At 41.2% G+C, this 23,018-nt stretch overlaps 1 protein-coding gene across 1 annotated transcript; it reads right to left on the bottom strand.

Moving 5' to 3' along the window:
* Positions 1-13,460: 13,460 nt before the first annotated feature.
* Positions 13,461-14,069, bottom strand: LOC133832057 (uncharacterized). Its single transcript, XM_062262448.1, has one exon. The coding sequence runs from the start codon at positions 14,067-14,069 to the stop codon at positions 13,461-13,463; it is 609 nt and encodes a 202-aa protein (XP_062118432.1).
* Between the last annotated feature and the right edge of the window lie 8,949 nt (positions 14,070-23,018).

Below are 23,018 nucleotides of genomic sequence, written 5' to 3'. Positions count from 1 at the left end.
GCCTCGATTCCTCTTGAATTTACTATAAAACCCAAAAACTTCCCTGATCCGACTCCAAAGGAACACTTGAGGGGATTCAACTTCATCCGGTATTTGCTTAGCACATTGAAGAACTCTTGTAGATCCCTCACATGTCCTTCTGCCTTCTTAGACTTTACCAGCATGTCATCCACATATACTTCCATGTTTACACCGATCAGCTCCTTAAACATGTGGTTTACTAGCCGTTGGTAAGTCGCACCTGCGTTTTTCAGTCCGAAGGGCATTACCTTGTAACAGTACAAGCCCGTATCGGTCTGAAAGCTGGTGTGATCCTCGTCAGGGGGATGCATGCTGATCTGGTTGTAGCTTGAATATGCATCCATGAACGAGAGGATCTCATGTCCTGCAGTCGCATCGACTAGCTGGTCGATTCTTGGGAGCGGGAAGCAGTCCTTCGGGCAGGCTTTATTGAGGTCCGTAAAATCCACACAGGTCCGCCATTTGCCGTTAGGCTTGGGGACCAGCACTGGATTGGAGACCCACGACGGATAAAACGCTACCCTGATAAACCCGTTCTCCTTGAGCCTTTCGACTTCTTCTTTCAAGGCCCTTGATCTTTCTTTATCGAGCAGCCGTCTCTTTTTGTTGCACGGGTGGAAAGGTTTTATCTATGTTTAGGACATGGCTGATTACTGCAGGATCTATTCCAACCATGTCTTTGTGCGTCCAGGCGAAAACCTCTTGGTTCTTTTGCAAGAATTCCACCAGTGCTTGCTTTATAGTAGGCTCTATGTTCTTCCCAACCTTTACGACTCTGGTCGGGTCTTTTTTGTCGAGTTGGACCTCCTCCAGGTCCTCGACGGGTCCAACATTTTCTTCAAAATCCCCAAAGAGAGGATCCAAATCTCCATCCTCACTTTGGGCAACACCCTATTTGGTGACTTCACCACCGGATTGGGCTTGCGTGTCTATTGCCATCTGCAATTGATCTGGGGTAGTGCTCCCCGATGTCCCACTTTTTGCCTTTGTGATCGAGGCGTTGTAGCACTCCCTGGCTTCCCTTTGGTTTCCTAAGACGCGTCCTACCCCCGCGTCCGTCGGGAACTTCATGGCTAGGTGCCACATAGAGATGACAGCCCGTAGATCAACTAGTATGGGCCTTCCAATAACGGCGTTGTATGCCGAAGGGCAATCAACCACTACAAAAGTGGTGAGTAATGTCCTTGTTGCGGGCGCCGTACCCGTCGTTACTGGAAGCTTGATCATTCCGGCAGGGGCGAGTCCTTCTTCAGAGAAGTCATATATGGTTTGATTGCAGGGCTCCAAGTCTTTTACGGACAACTTCATACGCTCCAGTGTTGATTTATACAGGATGTTCACTGAACTTCCTATATCGACCAGTACCCTTTTTACCATCATATTGGCCATTTGGATGTCCACGACCAGCAGATCGGAATGTGGGAACCGGACGTGTTGGGAGTCGCTATCAGAGAAGGTTATCTCACCCTTCTCTGAGCGAGCCTTTTTCTGTGCACGGTCCTCCACAGTCATCATCTCGATGTCCTGGTCGTGACATAGAGTTCGAGCGTATCGTTCTCTGGCCTTTCCGCTATTTCCCACGAGGTGCGGGCCTCCACAGATGGTTAAGAGTGTTCTGGCCACGGGGGCAGGCTGTAATGGGGGCGAGCGTTGGCGTGTAGACGCCTGCTCGTTTCCACCTGGAGCCTCTCGTTGGGAAGTTCCCGAGGCCCGTACGTATCTTCTCAAGTGTCCTTGTCTAATAAGGAACTCGATTTCGTCTTTTAACTGGTTGCATTCGTTAGTGTCGTGTCCGTAGTCGTTATGGTAACGACAGAACTTGGTGGTGTCTCTTTTCGAAATGTCTTTTCGAATGGGTCCCGGTTTCTTGTAAGGCACACTAGAGCTTGTGGCCTGATAAACCTCTCCCCGAGACTCGACGAGGGCAGTGTAGTTAGTGAACCTAGGTTCATAACTATTACCCTTGGCTCGTTTGTTGTCGGAGGTGGAAGGCTCGTTATACGGCCGTTTCCCACCATTTTTGCCATTACTGTTGCTGTTTCCGTGGCCTTTGTCGTTGCCATTAGGTTTGGAACCATGGGCGGCTTTGGCAGGTTCGGCGGCCTTCTTACCCTTGTTTGAGGGTTTTCCATCATCAGCAATGGCTTCCTCGAGCTTGATGTATCGATCAGCTCGGTCCAGAAACTCCTGGGTTGTTTTAACTCCTTCCTTTCGGAGACTTTTCCAGAGGGGAGAGCAACGCTTTACCCCTGCGGTAATGGCCATCATCTTGCCTTCGTCTCCTACTGTTTTTGCTCCAGCTGCCGCTCGCATAAAGCGTTGGACGTAATCCTTCACTGACTCTCCGTCCTGCTAGCGAATCTCGACCAGCTGGTTTGCTTCGGTTGGGTGCACACGACCCGCATAGAACTGTCCGTAGAGCTCCCTTACGAACATTTCCCAAGAAACTATGCTTGCAGGGGGGAACTTAAAGAACCACTCCTGCGCCGCTTCAGAAAGTGTTGCAGGGAAGATCCTGCACCGAGCGTCTTCGGACACTTTCTGAATGTCCATCTGAATCTCAAATTTATTCACATGCGAGACTGGGTCCCCATATCCATCAAAGTTCGGAAGCGTAGGCATTTCGAACTTGCTGGGTGTTTCGGCGTTAGCTATCCTCTAGACGAAAGGAGTACCCTTTCTCCTGTCGTGGTCGATATAGGAAGTTCTTCCTCCAACCAGCTACTGCACTGCTTGATTGAGTGCGTATATCTGAGCTTGCACTGCGGCAGGAATTGCGGTGGCCTCTGCGGCTGGGGGGATGTTCTCACCGTGCCTTTCTCGACGATCGTTGAGTACATCTCTCAGGTCTTCTTCTCTTCTTTGCTACTCGCTACCTCCGATCCGGTTGAAGACATTATTTTGTCTGGGCTGCCCCCCAGCATCTTGTCTATTTGGCTTGTCACCTTGAGGTATTTGGCTGGTCACCTTGAGGTATTTGGCTCCTGCCTTTACCTCTTTCTCCATTCCTCCCGCCAGCATTTCCCTTGCCTGAGTCGGCCTCATTGTACCCATGGCCATCTCTGAATCTTGATTGGCTGTGGTGAGACTGACTGTTCCCTCTATTCCCGTCTCTGGCAGAAACGCCCCGAGCGTTAGAGGGTGGCCTGCGCTGGTCGCGGTGTCCCCGTGCATCGTTATGCCGTGGGGGTCCACGTACCGCAGACCCTAGCTCCGAGTCCCTCCTATTACCAGGAGGGTAGTGACCTCTGTTCTCTTGGTTTGGCCTGTCATTCTCATGGCGCCTAGGACTACGAGGCTGACGCTCGGTCCTATTCTACCTTTGCTGCGGGGGATTACCCCGAGCAGCTTGGGATGGTGGATTTGTCTCAGGGTCCAACGGGACATCGTCATGGGGCGTCTGAGGCTGCTCGGGCCTTTGCGGACTTGAAGGCTGAACTGGTGGGCTAGGATTGGGACCCTTCTGGGGTGGACCATTCGTGGGTAGGTCAGGCTGCGAGGCAGGTGCGGCCTGATTTCTAGCCAACAGCAAGGCTGCTTCGAGGGCGGCCATGGCTTCAGTCTAGCGACGATCCACCTCCGCCTGTCTCTCGCTCAATTCCGCACGCTGTCGATCAATCTCCTGCTGTTGCCACGCCATAACTTCTGCGGCAGTCTCTTGATTGGCTCTCAGACTCACCAATTCTTCCTGCAACGCGCCCAGGGTGCTCTTCAGCGTCGCATCGTCCATTTCCTCCTCTTCAAAATCTAGTTGCGGCTCATCTTCCGCCATGCTTGCAGGGGAAGGAGGAGGTGGTGGGTTCGACGGTGCAGTGACAGTTGCCTACCCAGTTTTCCTTCCTGCTTTCGCCATTGGTTTTCTTAACAGCAACAAATCAATCTCTCAATGAAAGAACCAGAATGTTGACCCAAGATTTGGCCAACTGACACGGAGTCAAAACGTGATTGATATGGACGGATGTGTGGAGAAGAACGCAATGACAAAAGTAAAGAAAACACAGTAATTTATAGTGGTTTGGCCCTAGGATCTGGTAATGACCTACGTCCACTTAGAATAATATTGCTGTAAAATCAGAAGGATGATCAAGGAACTAGGGTTCAATGAGTTTCACCTTCTTCTCAAGAAGGATACAAATTTACTTGGAAAATTACTATATTTTTTAATGACTAAAAAGTGAGTGAACCCCCCTCCTTTGAGCTATCTCTTGCTATTTATAGGCTCAAGGAGGGTTATAAGAGATTGTTACAGATATTCTTTCCTGAATAATCGGGTATCCAGAAGATTGTATGAGATAATTTCGGGATTCATAAAGATCTTCCCATAAATGTTGCCTTGTATGCGGAACTACCGACCAGACTGGTCGCGGGTAATACAGTCTTGCCCTGCTTCTACTTTGTCTCCTGGTCGATACTCTAGCAGACGCTTCCAGGTATCAGCCACGTGTCAAGAGATTAATTGCCACGTCACCAATGCTAATTTATTGGATAACATTACTGTCAGTTAGGTTTTGTTGGTTTGTTCCAAACTTATTTAGCTCGCGTGTTTGGTTTGTAATCCATACACTTATAAATTTTCATGTCAGTCATGTTGGTTTCTAACCATACACTTATACATTTTCATGTTGGGTTAATAATCCAGACATTTTTAGCTCGAGTGTTTGGTTTGTAATCCATACACTTATAAATTTTCATGTCGGGTTAATAATCCAGACATTACTTTTTTTTTTCTTTATGTTATATTTTTTCAAACCTATGGTATGAATGTGTACCACTTAATATCCTATGAGTGTGATCGTAGGTTATTCAATTATGAGGGTTTGCAAAAAAAAATACAACACTAAAAAGAAAATACAACTCTTTGAACGAAATTAAGAAGAAAAAAAATAAAAAATAAAGCAATTGCTTGGTTACAATTAAAAAATCATTCTCACATTACTGATAATAAGGTCGTAGATGTTCACCATTCCAAGCTCGCGGAACCAATTCTCCGTTCAGCCTCACCAGCTTATACACTCCAGGTCTAATAATAGACTCGATCTGGTAAGGCCCTTCCCAGTTAGGTCCAAGTACTCTAGCAGACAGGTCTCGTGTGGCTAAAAATACGCGCCTTAGCACCAGGTCTCCCAATCCGAATTTTCTATCTTGAACCCTCTTGTTAAAAATACATAGTAGCTCGTTGCTGGGATGCATCATTTTTCAATTGGGCTTCATCTCGTCTTTCTTCAATGAGGTCTAGACTTTTTTCGAGGTGAGATTGGTTCAAGGCCTGATTATACGAATTGCGCCATATTTTTGGGATTTCGACCTCAATTAGTAACATGGCCTCGCATCCATAAGCTAGGGAGAAAGGAGTATGCCCCGTTGAAGTTCGTGTTGTGATTCTATAAGCCTACAAGACTTGAGGCAACTCCTCGGGCCATTTCCCCTCCGTCTCTTCTAGTCGTTTCTTCATGGAACTTTTTAAAGTCTTATTGATTGCTTCGACCTGGCCGTTTGACTGGGGATGGGCCATAGAGGAGAAACTTTTTATTATCCTGTTTTTTTCGCAGAAATGTGTAAACAGATCACTGTCAAACTGGATCCCATTATCTGATACTATATTTCTAGGCACCCCATATCTGCAGATGATATTTTTTACTAAGAAATCTAGGACTTTCTTCGAGGTAATAGTGGCCAAGGGTTCGACTTCAGTCCATTTTGTAAAATAGTCAACTGCAACCACAACATACCTTACTCCACCTTTTCCACTTGGCAAGAAGCCTATTAGGTCAATTCCCCATACTGCGAATGGCCATGGGGAGCTCATCATGGTGAGCTCGGTGGGTGGAGCTCCTGGAATTGAGGAAAAATGTTGACATTTATCACATCATTTGACATATTCAAATGAGTCCGCCTTGACTGTGGGCCAGAAGTACCCTTGCCTTATCACCTTTTTCGATAAACTATGCCCCAAGTGCGATCTCAACAAAACCCTTCATGGATTTCTTCCAATATCTTTTTTGCCTCAGGTGGGGTTACACATCAAAGTAATAGCATAGAGTACCCTCTTCTATACAACTTTCCTTCCACAATAGTGTATCTTGGAATTTGATACATTAGCTTTCTAGCCTCGTTCCAGTCTGTGAGACAGTCAGTTTCGAGGTAGTCTACTATTGGGGTCATCTAGGTTGGTTGTGAGTCAATCATGCATACTTCTGCTTCGTCAGGCTCATTAATACTCAGGGTAGGTAGAAACTCTACTGGGACTACATTTAGTGTATCAGCCTCATTAGTTGTGGCAAGCCTGACTAATGTGTCTGCATTTGAATTCTGCTCCCGGGGGATTTTCTCTATAGCGTACAACTCAAACTGTCCGAGTGCTGCTTTTACTTTCTCTAGGTAGGCAGCCATTTTTATACTGCAAGCCTGATACTTGCCCAGGAATTAGTTAACAACCAGCTGCAAGTCACTATAGCAATGTATAGCCTTTGCTTCGAAGTCTTGCTAGTAACACCTCATATTCAGCCTCGTTGTTTGATGCTTCCAAGCCAAACCTTAGAGTCGAGTAGAAATGATTTCCTGTTGAGGTAATTAATATGATGCCTGCCCCCAATCCATTCTCGTTAGAGGATCCATCAACGTAAATTTTCCACAGCTCGCGAGCTGGGGTTACAACTTCGTCATTGGAGATCCAGTGCATTTGACAATAAAGTCTGGCAGAGCCTATCCTTTGAGTTCAACTGTTCGAGTTCGAGTTCGATAGCCACTTCAACAGTCTTCTGGACGCTTCGGGTTTGGACAAAACTTGTCGCAGTGGCTGGTCGATTAACACATGAATAGGAAGTGCTTGGAAGTAGGGTAGGAGCTTTCGAGATGCGTGCATCAAGCTCAGAGCCAGTTTTTCCATTAATGGGTATCTCAATTCTACCCCCAATAATCTTTTGCTGACGTAGTATACAAGTTTTTGTATTTTCTTATCCTCCCGTACTAGTACTGCACTAATGGCGTGCTCGGTTGTAGCAAGGTATAAGTACAAAATCTCTCATGTAATAGATTTAGACAAGATCAGTGGTTCGGCAAGGTGTTTCTTAAGGTCTTGAAACGCGAGTTCACACTCTTTAAACCATTCAAACTTTTTCCCCCTCTTAAAAGGTTAAAGAATGGGAGGCACCGGCCTGTAGATTTCGAGATAAACCTACTTAAGACCGCCATAAGTCTAGTTAGGCTCTGGACATCCTTATGTTTTTTAGGTGAGGGCATGTCTATCAATGCCTTAATCTTGTCTAGATTAACCTCTATTCCCCGTGTGTTTACTATAAATCCAAAGAACTTTCCAAAAGATACTCCGAACGAGCATTTTTGTGGGTTAACTTTCATGTTGTATTTCCGAAGTACAGGAAAACATTCAGCGAGATCATCCACATGCTTATTGTTATGTTTAGATTTGACCAGCATATCGTCCACATAAACTTCCATGTTATTCCCTATTTGTTCAGCAAACATCTTATTTAACAGCCTTTGGTATGTGGCTCCAACATTTTTGAGCCCGAAAGCCATGACGTTGTAGCAATACAATTCTTTATCACTTACAAAGCTCGTATGTTCTTGGTCCAGCGCATGCATGGCAATCTGGTTATATCCAGAATAAACATCCATGAACGACATGATGTCATGACCTGCAGTGGCATCTACGAGCTGGTCTATCTAAGGTAAGGGGAAGCAGTATTTAGAGCATGCCTTGTTAAGATCAGAATAGTCGATACAGGTTCGCCATTTTTCATTGGGTTTTGGGACCAACACTAAATTGGCAATCCAATCACGATAAAAAGAATCCCGTATGAAACGATTTGCTTTTAACCTTTCGACCTCTTCTTTGATGGCCTTCTTTCTGTCATTGTCTAGGAGCCTTTGTTTATTCTGCTTCGGGGGAAAGCTCTTATCAATGTTTAGTGCATGGCTTATGACATTCAAACTATTTCATACCATGTCCGAGTGCAACCATGCGAACACATCCTGGTTTTCTTTCAAGAAGCAAATTAATTGCTTTCTTGCCCTTTCAGAAAGGTTCTTATCCATTTTTACCGCCTTCGTGGCATTGTTTTCATCGAGATCCACTTTTTCAATCTCCTCCAGTGGTTCGAGATTGACCCTTTCTTCTACTTCAGGGTCGATCTCCTTTTCTATCTCAAAGATGGATCTGTCCATCCCCTAAATAACCACAAGTTTCTGGGCACTTGTTTGATTCTTTCCTCTCATGGAAATGTTGCAGCATTCCCTTCCTGCGAGCTGGTCTCCCTACAATGTCCCGATGGCACTAGAAGTTGGGAACTTAATGGCCAGATGCCTGACAGATGACATTGCCCCCAGCCTAATCAGGGCAGGTCTCCCGAGCAGTATGTTGTTGGCCGACAGGGAATCCACCACAACGAACTCCATCATCTTGGTTATCGAGACTGGATATTCTCCGAAGGTCACAGGGAGTTCGATGGATCCTGTACAGGCAATCCCTTCTCCTAAAAATTCGTACAATGTTGTTGCACATGCTTTCAAATAGCGAAGCGTGAGTTCCATCTCTTTTAGAGTGACCTTGTAAAGGATATTCACAAAACTCCCATTATTAATCAGGACCCTGCGCACCCTTCTGTTCTCGAACTGAAGAGTGATGACCAGGGGGTCATTATGAGGAAACTGGACGTATAACGCGCCTCTTCAGTAAACGTGATGGGTTGAGTTTCTACCTTTTGCTGCTTTGGAGCTCGTGGTTCGAGTGCGTAGGGAGAACCATCTCCAGTGTTTAGCTCGTTAAGATATCTCTTTTGGGCGTTTCTTCCGGATCCTACAATATGAGGTCCCCCCGAGATGGTTACTACATCTTCTCCATCAATTGGAGGAGGTCGCTCATCCTCCCGTACTCAGGAGTAATTCTGTTGGGTAGGTTGTGCAGTTGCTGCCCTTTGATTTGTTGAGGCATGATTGGAATTTTGGTTTCTTACATACTGTCTGAAATATCTCCTCGAGATCAATCCTTCCATCTCGTCCTTCAGTTGTCGACACTCATCAGTTGTGTATTCGATATCTATGTGGAATCTACAGTATTTATTGGACTCCCTTTTTTCCTTCTGATTCCTCATTGGGTCAGGTCGCCTGAATGGGACCTCATTATCATTGGCAAGAAATATTTTTCCCGAATGTCATTGAGCTCGGTATACACTGTGTAGATGGAGAAATACTTGTCTCCCTTCTTCTTTTTCCCACCATCAACCTCGGGGTTATTCCCTTCACTTTTTCTTCCTTTTAGAATGGTTATCCCCAGAGGATTTTGACGTTTATGGGGCCACCGAGGTCAAGGCTAAGTTAACGTTTGTCATTGTAGTTACTGGCTGGGAGGTCAGTTTAATGCCGACCTCGCCTCTTCTACATTGACAAACCTCTGGGCCCTCCGATTGAACTCGGTTAACGACCTTATGGGTTTTCTTTGCAAATCTTCCCAAAGGGGACTCCCTGGTAGTATGCTAGCTCTGACAGCCATTAAGTGGCCACTATCATCGACATTTTGGGCTCGAGCCATTCTATATTAAACCTCGTAACGTAACTTTTCAGTGGCTCCCCTTACTGTTGTCGAACATTAGTCAAGGCCGAGGTTTCGGGCGTGATGCCAACCATAGCTTTGAATTGTTTCTTAAACTCCTTTGCTAACTGATCCCAAGACGAGAACGAATGTCTTCTAAATTTCTCGAACCAATTTTTTGCTAATCTTGTAAGAGTAGCTGGAAACAACATGCATTGGAGCTCATAGCCAACATTGCTAGCTCGCATGATAGTATTGAAGTTGCTCAGGTGACTCTTCAAATGATGCTACGTGGGGTATCCTAAACCTTTGCAGAAATGGGGTATTTTAGATATGTGGGGCAAAATGCTCAAGCTCCTCATTGGACTCTTCATCCCTATCTCTGCTTCACTCATCTTGCAAGAGCCTGAACACCCTTTCCAACTTGTCAATTCTCTCCTGGACTGGATCTACTGGGGGTCGAGCGTGAACTTGAGGGAGCTGGTTATTGTTTGTCAAAACTCCAGCTCCTTGTCCCGGCATAGGGTTATTCTAATTTCCATACGCCGACTGTTTTGGACCGTTCAAATGGTCTCGCAAATCTGGGTTCGTGGGATTAGCTTGCCCCCGATTATGTTTCAGGTGAACCTGAAGGTCAGGATGATTCCCCCAATTCCTAGTATTTCTAGGCTCAGTATTTTATATAGTTACGGACCGGGTATAATCTGAGCTCCCGCTTACGAAGCTTACAGTCTTTTCCGGCTGTGAGGCCCGGTGATGACGATGTGGGTCACCCGCTGGCCTCCTCACCCAAGACGCTTGTGATATTGAAACCTAGCTTCTCGAAGGTTGGGGAGCTCTGTATTCTCGAGTAGCCTCCCTCCCATGCCTCTGTCCGGGTCTGGTATGATAGTTTCCATCTCGACTGCCACTTCAAGACGGCCTCTGTGGTGCAGGTCGTGGGGCCTCTTGGACTAGTGAGAGGTGTCTTATGGGAGATGGTGGATGTCTTATGGGATACGGTGGCTGCCTCTCATTGTTGGGCCTAGATGGTCCTGAATTGGCCCAGAAAGGCTCCAAGTTGTTCCTTACTGTCTCAGGATTCAAATTCCGAGCTACTGGAGGAGCTTGGTTATTCCCAGTCCCTATTGATAGCTCTACAGTTAGGTTGTAAGTAGGTTTAGCCCAAGTGTTTCTCCGGGGCCTCGTCTGAGCCTGCTGGGTCCCTTGTTCAGCTCTCCTAGCAGCCGTGCTCCCTCGGGGACGTCCTCTTGGTCACCGAGGTGGTGCCTGGGCCTCAGCAGCCTGTCTGGCCAGTTCTTCGTTGCACCTTGTTGCTTCTGCCAATGGTTTGCGCAGTTGGCGATTCTCCAGTTCCACAATAGGAACATATCTTTCTAGATTATAGTATAAATCCTCATCAGGCCTGAGAGTAGGCGGCCCCTGGGAATCGGAGAAATCACTTCTTTCTTCAGGGCCCGGGTTAGCCATGGGCTGCTTTCCAGGACGACATGGGTAGTCTTTAGCGCGAGGAGTTTTCTTCTCTGGTATTTGAGGCAATGTTCGCCCACCAATGCTGGGGTTGTTCGCAGCGGCCATTGATGATTCAGGAGGTTTCTGATTAAACAGTCTAACGTATTGCTTAATGCTCTCAATGAAAGCACTAAATTGTTGACGCCGTTTTTTGTCAACTTAGAATAGAAGAGCACTAAACACAAAATTAAGAAACTCAATGAAAACACACGATATTTTACGTAGTTCAGCAGTTAAAATCTGCCTAGTTCACGAGACAATATTATTGAATTATGGAATTCTCTCAAAGCTTTTAGAAAGAAATTTTCGCAGAGTATTCCCAGTACCAAATTCAGCCTCTTTACAAATGAATTTCTCCAGTCTATTTATAGACTGATTTACAAAATATATTCCCCCTTATTTCAGGAAGTTATAATTAAAATTTTAAATAAATACAAATAAATGCATTAATTACATAATATCTCATGATAATCGGGATTCATTATCAGATTACAACAAATCCTCGAGAAATAGGGATTTTCATATAGTAACTGTATTTAAACTAGATTATCGACCTTGCAATTACCGATCTCGAACATTTAACTTACATACTTTCGAGGTTGACCAACGCCACGAGCTCATCATTTTGATTAGCCTCATCCTCGCAATGCCCAGGCTTGAACCTTCCTGACAATTCCATCGTTGTCATCTTATTACCGAGCGAGACTGTCAAACCCAATCCGCATAAATGCTGATGACGTGGCACACTTGCTTATTTCGAGTCTACATTTAACGAGCTTGTCTTCTGAGACCATAATTTCTATTCTCGAAATTTGAGTGTAACATATATATATATATAAATATATTCTTCTAAAAATTAGTTTTGTAAATATTTGTAACAATCATGCTAAATAAATTTAAAAATATTTATGTAAATGTGAGTTACAAAAATAAACTTTTTGGTTGTGAAATTAGTTTTGTAAACTACTGTTACAAAAATATAAAACTTGTTTAAAAAAAATATTGTATTTCACCACTCTCTAACTGTCATTCCCATATAAATAAATATATATATATATATATATTCAATAAAGTGTTTTATAAATAATGAATATCTTAAGTTTATATTTTTTAGTTGTATAGCATAAATATGATGATTCATGTCATTTTTTGTACAATATTGTAACAATATAGAGAAGTATAATATTTTTATGTATATTTTGGTTATGCTTTCTTAACTATAAAATATTTTCGTAAATGTTAGTTACAAAAATATCTTTCTTAGTTGTAAAACTAGATTTGTAAACTATTGTTACAAAAATAAAAATTTAGTTACGAATTTGTTTGTAAGTTTTATCTACTAAAAAAAAATCTACAATTCTATAACTGATTTTTGTAAATATTATTTACAAACATGTAAGAGATATTTACAATTTTGTAACTGATATTTACAAGTTTGTATACGTTGATCACAAAAAATTATATTTTACCACTTTTATTTACAATTTTGTCACTCCGTATTTACACTTTTGCTCATCTGTGTTCTTATTCAAAAATTTCGTATTTTTGTAATGCATTGTATTTTTTATATATTTTTTAACTTTTAGTGTATTTTTGTAGATTTTCCTTGTTTTTTTTTTGGTGGGGGTGGGGGTGTTGAATTTCACTTCTCAACTGTCTAATTAATTTGTAAAAGAGCTAAACAAATTTTAAAGTTAAAATAAATATATATCTTATTTTTTCTAAATAAAATTTCTATTATTTTTTGTTTGATTCCAAACAAAAATTTTCTTTTCTATGTTCCATGTATAAACAAGCGTACAATTTCCCTTAAACCCAAATTACATGAGTTTAGCCTACAGTCGTGCCGTGATTAATACAAGATGTGAAACTAGTTAGGTTACATTTTATTTAGTAACTGATATGTTACAGTTAATTAGATTGTTATTTTTTATGAGAATTTCTTCCCAGAGATTTTCTTTGTATGATAAGAAAACGTAGTCATAAATATTCTTACCGCAATCATGAAATGAATTCTCAGATCTTTCAATAAGTATTGTAATAAGAGATCTGGGAGTTTGTGGGTTTGAGTTGTAAAGTGGTTTCTCTTGACTTTCATTTTCTCTAGTGGATAACACATACTAATCACCAAGTGAAATTTACTTAGTTATCAACCCCACGTTTGTGGTGCTAGTTAACCATACTCAAAAAGATTTTGTGAGAAAAACAATAGTAAGAACAAAACTAATGATTAGCCCCATATATATATATATATCATTAAAATAAACAAGAACTTATGTTACAAATATTGTATTCCAAACAAAAATTGTTAGCTCCATCCAACGAAAACCCAAATTAACAAATCAATTTTTCAAATCTAATAAGGTCAATAATTTTGATCCTAGAGAGCCTCTAAAGCAGCAGTCAGAGCAAGAACATCATAATATTCATCACATGCGTATAGAGAATGATTATGATGATGACTATCCTTACACCCACACTTCTCCGAGCTGTTCTTTTTCTCCAATATATGCTCCTTAGTGAAAACTATCACACTGATCTGCACCTTCAATTTTGCTGGTTTAAGCTCACCACTTGAATGAGCCATAGTTACCCACTTGTCTAAGACCATGTTTGGTGACTCAGTAACATCTTTCCATGCAATCTCAGCACTGCCCAAGAGTTTTGAACCCCCAAAGGTACTTGTCCCAAGAATTGGCACTCTGTTTCTCCACCTCAGTTCGAAAACCAACTTCTCTTGCTTGATCAGTTTGGTGATGTCCATAGAGCTCTCCCCAGTTCCAGAGCACTCCAAGGAGAAAGTTTCATTCCAAACGTGGTCGTTTTTGGTGGGGATTTCTTTAGTATTGATCCCAACTTTACCTTTGCTGCTTCCTACTGGAAGATAACATCTCACGAATAGGTCACCTCTTGGTTTTGATTCTACACTTTTTGCTTCAATGATTTTCAGCTCTAGACTAAGAGAAGAAGATATTTGATGATTGCTCATTATAATTAGTTTTTCTAAAAGTAAGGAATAGAGATTCAGAGAGAGAGATTTTGAGTTTGAGTTTGAGAGAAGGAGAAGTGGTTTTTGTTTTTGATGTTGAGTAGTGTTGGGTTGAGAGGTATATATAGTCTAAATCATTACTTTTTTAACTAGTGGATATAACATATTTGGAGGATTAAATTTATCTATATTATAAGAAAACAATCCAAATGGATATTCCCTCTATTTCCCTAGCTATATCTTAGTTGCATTTTTATAATGCTATGTTGAATATGAAGTGAATCAATGTAAGATTGAGTGGGGCTGTGGAAGGATTTGATTGATTAATAAAAGAGTCTCTTAGAATCTTTGAAAAGCTAGATTTTCATAAACGACTCTTCTTCCACGAGTTTGAAAAACAGTGTAATTGGCTGCTGTTTTTAGAGTGCTTTTCTTTGTTGTTTCACGTATATGTGGTTGGTTATTAATATGTAGTTATGATAAATGGGTCGTCCACTATTTCATTAACAAAGAATACTTAATTGGTTTGGTCCACTAATTCACTCCAAAAACAATGTGGAAATTGAGGAGTTTGTTTGATCACCTTATGTTGGAGGAAGGTTCGTAGGAGTTGCAAATAGATAAATTTGGATTTTCTCACAAACTCAATTGTAGGGACACTAATAATTAAATGAATAATTAGCGTTTTTTCCTCACAAACTTATGACATATAGTGCCTCAGAATTTTACTTAGTTAGATATAATTATCTTATGGCGCAGTATTTTAGTTTTCCTGATATTGGTCCAAGCAGCGAATTATTTGGAAACTCGTAGAGCTAGTTATGGATTTTATAAGTTTAGCCTATAGTTTAGAAATATTAATTTTATCACAAGGTTTAATTATTGAAGTTGGTCCTAGAAATAGTATTTATTATAGCCTAAGATTTAAATAGAATAACTAAGAATGTGACGTATGTCACGTGTATATTTATTAATGATTTAAAGATTTTAGATTAATAGAATAATCAAAGATAAGCCTAGGAAGTCTAGAACCTTCCCTGAGATGCTAGGATCTCGTATTACTTAGTCAAAGTGGATTAAACAGCTTCAAGTGTGCTTAAAATGTTCAAAAACGTGGTTTAGTACATAAGCGTAAGCATATATATCGCCTATGCTAATACGGAAAAATACGTCTACTTTGCATGAACGAAACCACCGACCCTCGGGAAAACAGGGCATGCGATATATCGCCTATAAGGGACGATATATCGGCTCCATGAGCCATTTTGAAATTCCATGAAATTCAAAGCTAGAATCAATCTTCAACAACTTGTACTTGTTCTTGAATGATTTTGATCATTTGTTGAGCAAAACATACCATTTTCATTCATTTATTTATTCATTTTAATGGGAGTTAGTTTCACTCCTTGAACTATATAAATAGAAACCTTCACTCAGCCAAGTGCATCATCTTTCAAACACTTTTTAGAGCCTCCAAGCTGCTATTTTCGTTCTAAAGAGAAACACTAGGGTTTTGGGGTTAAAACTTTCAAATCTAAGCTTTTCTAAACACTTGGGAAGTAAGTTATAGTGTGATTTGGTGTTTGAGGTATAGATCATAGCTCTAGCCATTTAAGGTACTCTTAATCCTCAGGTCTAGTCTATTTCTATTCTTCTTATTCTTTTCTTTTAATTCAAATTCTAACTCATTATAATGGCTTTTGGTTAGGAACTCGATTTCTTTAAACTTAAGGTTTTCAGTAAGTCTTTATTCCAATGGTTTAGAAATTATTTTCATTTTCTTTTCTATAGGAAACTTATGGTTTTAATATTTGGTTTTAGGAGTTTTCGATCCCGCACTTGTCTCCAAAATTTCGATTTTGGTAAGAAAAATAAGTTAGATTTTACATGTTATGTCTTTGTATGTTTCTTTTATGGCTTTAGTCTCTTGGGAAATATGGTTGCTTAGATAGAAAATCCCAATATTTTTATTGTTATCGTAGACTATAGTTGTATCTAAACCTACCTCTAAAATAGTAGTTAAGAGGACTATAGCGGTTTTTATCACATACTATGATAATGAGTTAATGACCATTAATATTGAAGTCTATTTATATGTTTTATGTTTTACGATTTATGTTTTAGTAGTTTTTCCTTACTAAGCATTAGACTCATTCCTTTTAATTTAGATTGTGCAAGAAAATGAACATGGAAGGCGGGGAGTGATCCAAGGTGGCTTTGGCATGTGTATTGGGCGAGGAACTAAAGGAATGGACCAATGGGATTGATCGAGGATGACTTTGATATTTTGAGTCTTTTAATTATGTCTTTATGATTTCTGCACTTAGTACTTTGAATATTTAAATAAAGGGTTTGTTTTCTTTATTACTTTATGTATAAACAATGGGATCCCGTATTCTATTTTACTTTTGGATTTTCTATGTATTAATAATGAATTTTGATTATTTTATGTATATATCCAAAAGATAGTAATTATGTCTTAGAAGTTTTAAAGGTTTGAGGTCTTTAAATTAGTCGGGTCTTTACAGTTGCCATCAGAGCCAGGGTTCATATGCATAAAGTTCTCTTTGACACACACGCAAAAGCTCTAGGATCTAACGACCAATGTAACTGTTTATGTTATGAATATTATGCTTATGTTGAAACTAACATTTTGGTTAATATGTTTTCAGTCAAAATGAATGGAGCTATGACTTATCAAGATATCTGGGCCATTAAGGCATTAAAAAGGATTAGGGAGCCAAAGGATACAATAGGTGTGCTAGAACGAATCACTCAAAGACTGGTTAGATTTCACAAGGAGATAACTCATCTTCAAATCACTAGGAAAATTATTATGATGAGAGTCATGGATCAATATGTCCTAGAAATTAGGCATTTTGGAAATATGCCATTTGTAGTTTCAAATTTGAAAGAATTACGGGAAGCTCTAGATAATGAGGATAACTTACTAGTAGACATTAGATATTATTTTTTTATACTTAGGTTTACCTATAGGTTTGAGATTCAATTCACCAATGAACAAAAGAATAATATCCTAATAAATATTCCCCGTAGTAGATTGGAGGCTTATGATATTGAGTGATTATGAGAAAATAACTGATGATATTCTAGATCAAGGTTCAGATGTAGAAGATCCTAATTTTTAGAAAATTTACCCTAGTTATTATTAGTATTGTTTCTTGATGTATTTTCAATTATTATTGTAATAAGTGAAAATAAATTCCTAATGAATAAAGTTGTTATTATTTTTGAATTGTATGTATGAAATTTTAATAATTTTTGAAATCATAATTAATTTAGAATAAATTCAATAAATAATAGCTGAATTCGGTGAGGGTCGATATTGAGAGTTTAGAGGGTCATAGTAGTGGGAATGAGTTTAGTGATCCCAGCCCTCCCTCAATATGGTTAACTTTGGAAAATGTACAAGTTTCGAGCCTGAGAATTAAGTCATATAGGGTGGTTAGAAACAGACTTGGAAAATAATAAAGATGGCCTAATAGTTTAAGAGTATAGAAACACACCCTAAGTTATAAAGATGACTTACATAAATTTTCATAAGAAATCATAACTAGTAGGTCTGAGTTATGTTTGCTTAGACTCAGTGTTTGCCTTAGAAACTATTAGGGAAAGTTCTAGCATGTTTCTCTCAACTGTTAGAACTCTGTCGAAGATGTCGCCCCAAAGGTTTGCATGCACTAAGGGAAATGCCCCCAGCACCACCAACGTGACACTAGAGACCCCTCCAGTCTGAAGAAGGAGAAGACATGTTGCCATTGCTGTTGCGAATAGAAATGCACCAGCTCCAGTTGACAACGACGCTGAAGTTATCCGGTTACGATGACAAGTAGAAGAACTACTGTAGAAACAACGACAACCTCAGCCCCAGGCTCAACCAGTAGCTCAAGCACTTTAGCCATAGCAGAATGGAGGATATCCATACGGGGGAAGGCCAATGGAAAATTTTGCACCCTATCCAGCTCAGTACATGGAGCCAATCTACGAGTGTTTCCGAAAGCTACATACTCGTACATCTCGTTAGGAATGATAGGGTAACTAGATAAACCTTGTGAAACATTTAGAAATTGGTTTGTTACAGAACTATCTTCGGGCAAATCATTTTATCATCACGAATAGTACGAGGAGTATTGATCAAAGTCGAGGGCACGAAAGTAGAAGGAGACTTGATAGAGCTAGAGATCAATCATTTTGACATAATATTGGGCATGGACTGGCTAGCACGACATGGCACAACAATCGACTGTCAACGCAAGCAAGTGATGTTCAAAACCTTTGAGGGTCAAAAACTATGTTTTATGGGCAAGGTTTCAGGTCTACGGACACCGCTTATCTCATCCCTCAAGGCCCAAAGGATGATAGAGAAAGGATGTCACACATTCTTAGCAAGCGTCACAGATGTTGCACTGAAAAAACCATTAAAGGTTGGAGACGTCCGCATTGTAAAGGAATTTCTAGAGATATTTCTTGATGACTTACCAGGTTTACCCCCTAACCGGGAAATTGATTTCACAATCGAACTAGTACCGGGAACAGAGCATATGTAACGTCCCAAAATTACCTAATAAGGCTTAGGGCCTTGATTAGGGGGCCGTGATAGAAATATATGGAATTATGTGCTTAATTGTTATATTTAATTGTAATTACGTGGATTATGTGATAATATGACTAGTTGTGCATGTTTAAAGATATTAAATATGCATGTGGGTCCATCTCTTTTTAGAAGGTCAATTCTGATTATTTGGCCTGTTGTGGGCATAATTGCATATTATGTGTTACATGTGTGAGACCACATTATTATGTGGGTTTATGTGAGTTACTCAGCACGAGGCGATCCTAGGGAGCAAGTTAGCAAGAAAGTCACAACAGGACTCAATACCCGACTCAGGGCGAGTCGAGGGGCATTTTGGGTATTAGGCATTTAATTGGGTTATCGAGTAATGGAAATGAATAATTGGTGATATATTTGGAGTTAGTGAGTTTAGGAGGGAATACGAGGGAATTTGACCATTTTGTCCTCGGAGACATTTTTGGTACCCCGAGCCTTGGGATTAGCTTAAGTCATTTAAACTTAGGAAACTAAAGACAAAACACAAAACACTTAAACACTAACCTATTGTTTCTCTCTCACCTCACTCTCGTCCTCTATAAGATTTCCTAGGCTAGTCATTGAAGAACTAAGGAGGATTTTGGGCTAGAAACACAAGAATTGAAGCCTAAACTTGGGGAATTGGTTCTATTGCAGCTTGTTGAATTAATCATCGGTTGAGGTAAGCTCTAGACCATGATTTTTCCATTAGAATTATGTGTTTGCTAGGATGTTTTAGAGAGTGTTTTTGAACCTTTAAGCTTGAAAATTGGCTTGGTGTTTTGATGAGTTGTAAGGCTGTTTTGTTGTTGGGTTTTGTTGCTGGGAAGGTGTTAGAACTATTGTGGTAATTTAATTATGGTTTTAGGGTGAGTTTGGGTTAATTTGGATTGGGTTTGGCTATTGAAAAGTATGAAATTTTTTGGTTCGAGGGGCCAAGTCGCGGCTGTGTACTTGAGGGGCCGCGACTGAGCCTGAACCCAGGGCCTTGGGAGGTCTTTGTCTGGGGCCTGCGTCCCTGGCAGAGGGGGAGGCTCTCTGATTGGAGGGCCGCACTACGACCCTCAGGGCCAGGTCGTGGTCCCCATGGGAATTTTTGGCCTTGGGAAGCTTTTTAAAATGGTAACCTTTTCCTTAGGGCTCGGGATTGATTCCACTACCTGGTTTATTGGAACTCGAGGTTCGGAGGCTAGGACTCGGTCCAGAAGCCTTTATTTTCTCAATATTGATGGAATCCTATATTATGGTTATGACTAGGTTAACGCTAGGGGCTCGAAACTGGGATCGTGCTTGAAGGTCGTTCTTATTTACGTATTATATGTGATTAGGGCTTGGCCCGACTGTTATCAGTTGTCATGACTAGGGCTTGGGCCCCTAGGACATCTATATTTAAGTTATTGTTTTACATGTTGGATGATACTTGTTTAAGTACTTCATGTTTGTGGTATTAACTCTTTGGTTAGGGCATGAGGCCCCGTGAATAGGTATGATTAGCATTGTAAGGTTGATTATTCGATGGTGTTATGTGATTAACATGCATATGTGTGTATTTTGTTGGGATATGCCTATCCATTTATGTTTCTAGGATGAGGTATGTAATCCTGGATCAGGGCTTGACTTATTAGTCAAGGACGACAATAGCGCGTTGGTCGAAAGGCTTAGGCCTAAACCAGCAACGTACTATTATGTTGGTCGACTCTATGGTCGATGGTAAACCAAGGGGTTGGGCTAGCTCTATGATTAATTGTTTAGAGCTAAGGGCAAGGGCCCCAGGTGAGTCTATGGTCACATAGATAGGGCATAGGCCCCGGGGTTGGCTATAAAGCCAATTGTTTAGGGCAGCGGCCCCAAGTTGGTCCAAAGACTACTTGTGTTGTAACAAAATGATGGTTTATGTAGGTTAATATTGTTGGATATGTTAGATGGGTATCTAGAGGTTTATATTTTCTGTTTATGACCATGTTGAGTTTTCTTGTTGAGCCTTGGCTCACAGGTTCTTTGTGGTACAGGTAAGGGGAAGGGAAAACTTGACCAGCCATGAGTTGGAGAGCTTCGGTGGCGACGTGTACATATGCCACTGCTCGACCACCACAGTCGGGGATATCTTAGAGGAACTAGGATTGTAGCCCTGTTTTTGCTGCTGAGGCTGGCTGAATGTAACTTTTAATGTATACACACCTTTTTAAAAGTTTAATTGTAATATTTGGGATCCCATGACGGTATGAATCTTTTCAACTAAAAGTCAACAGTTCTTTTGACCAAATATCTTAACCCTAACCCTTGACATTAACCGTAGTTACACATTTTTAAACCAAATGACTTGGTTAGCAAGTCTGACATAATTTAAAGTACAAAGTATAAAGTAAAGTTGTAACGTCCTCCTAATCCAAGATCATTACAATGTGTACTTTAAATTGTGTCATACTTACTAACTAAGTCATTTGGGTTAAAATGTGTAACTAAGGTTAATGTCAAGGGTTAGAGTTAAATTTTTTTATCAAAATAACCATTGACTTTTATTTAAAAAGTCTCATATAGACATGGGATCCCAACATATTACAACCAAACTTTTAGGAAGGTGAATATACATCAAAAGTTACATTCAACCAGCCTAAGCAGAAAAAATAGGGCTACAACCCTAGTTCCTCAGAGATATCCTCGATCGTGGAGGTCGAGCAGCCGCATATGTATACACCGCCATTGAAGCTCTCCGACTCATGGCTAGTCAAGCTTTCCTTTTCCCTTACCTTCATCAGCACCCGTGAGCCAAGACTCAGCACGAAAACTCAATGTTATCCCCAAAAATTTGAAAATGATGACGTGGCGATAGAAATGACAAGTGGCAAGGAATAGTTGGGTGATCTGGCTTAGCAGCAGCCCAATACATCAATGAAGAGTTTTGACTACATGAGAGGTGTCACGTCCAAGCCAAGTGACTGGTCGGACTTTGGTCCGAGGAGCAGTCCAAAGGACTAATCAGACTTTGGTCCGAGGAGCAGTCCAAAGGCATGATCGGACTTTGATCCGAGGAGGAGTCCAAGGGCATGGTCGGACTTTGGTCCGAGGAGAGCCCAAGGATGTGATCGGACTTGGGTCCGAGGAGAGCCCAAGGGTGTGGTCGGACTTTGGTCCGATGAGAGCCCAAGGGTGTGGTCGGACATTGGTCCGAGGAGAGCCCAAGGGTGTGGTCGGACTTTGGTCCGAGGAGAGCCTAAGGTGTGGTCGGACTTTGGTCCGAGGAGCAGTCCAAGGAGTGTGGTCGGACTTTGGTCCGAGGAGCAGTCCAAGGAGTGTGGTCGGACTTTGGTCCGAGGAGCAGTCTAAGGGCGTGGTCGGACACATGTCCGAGGAGAGACAAAGGTCTGGTCCTTATGCATATGTCCAACAAGTGCATGGTTATCCAAATAGAGAAATGGCATGCATATGTCCGACCTGCACTTGTATGTATCCAACATGCATGTGTTCGACCAGAAGACGATATTAATCAACCAAATAGACCAGACTGCGTCGAATTCCCAGAAACGGCTTCAGCAAGAATCAGACTGGGCATACGCGGGAATCTCTCATTCTTCGCTCAAATTGAGGATTCTGTTGTATTTTGAATATTTCTTGTAATTTAAATATAATACGAATAATAAACTATCCTGATCCTAGGGGGATATCAGTTTCTGATCCCAAGCCTATAAATAGAGGGTTGATGGGATCAGAAAAGGACTTTTGGCAATTTGAATTTTTTGGGTTAGAGTTTTCTAGAGAGAGAAAGTGCGTTTTCTTGAGAGAGAACTCTTTTGTATTCTGAGAATTTACAAGGAAGAAACTTAGTTGACACTGGTTCATCTGATCTTGAGTGTAGATAAAATAATCAAATCTCTAAGTGGATTAGGCTATTACCAACTGATTGGGGCTGAACCACTATAAAAATTGCGTGTGTTCTTTATTTTCTTTATTAAACTGTCTGTGTCGTTCGAATTCTCTTGAAGGTTTGTCGTTTTTGACGTTCTCACGTCGTTGGCCAAAAATGCGGTCAACATTTTGGTGCTTTCATTGAGAGCCTGAAGAGAAGAACAGATGGTCCTTGAAGCAATATGGCGCCTAAGAACACCAATGCAGCCTCCAAGAAGACGAGCTCCTTTAAAGAGCATGCTAGATTAGAGGGTCCTAGCATTCAAGATCGTGAAACTGAGCCCAGAGTCGTGCTCGAGGATGTGGCACCAGAAGTTGAAGAGCTCCAGGAAGCCATGAGTGCCTTCCAGGAGGAGATGGCTCAGTTCAACGCCAGGCAGGAGGCGTTCACTGAGGAAATGGCTAGGCAGAATGCTGCATTCGAGCAGCAGAAACGG

The sequence above is a fragment of the Humulus lupulus genome, chromosome 1 (genome assembly GCF_963169125.1).
Source record: "Humulus lupulus chromosome 1, drHumLupu1.1, whole genome shotgun sequence".
NCBI lineage: Eukaryota > Viridiplantae > Streptophyta > Magnoliopsida > Rosales > Cannabaceae > Humulus > Humulus lupulus.
The sequence above is the reverse complement of the archived record's forward strand: the minus strand, read 5'-3'. Positions and strand labels throughout refer to the sequence as shown.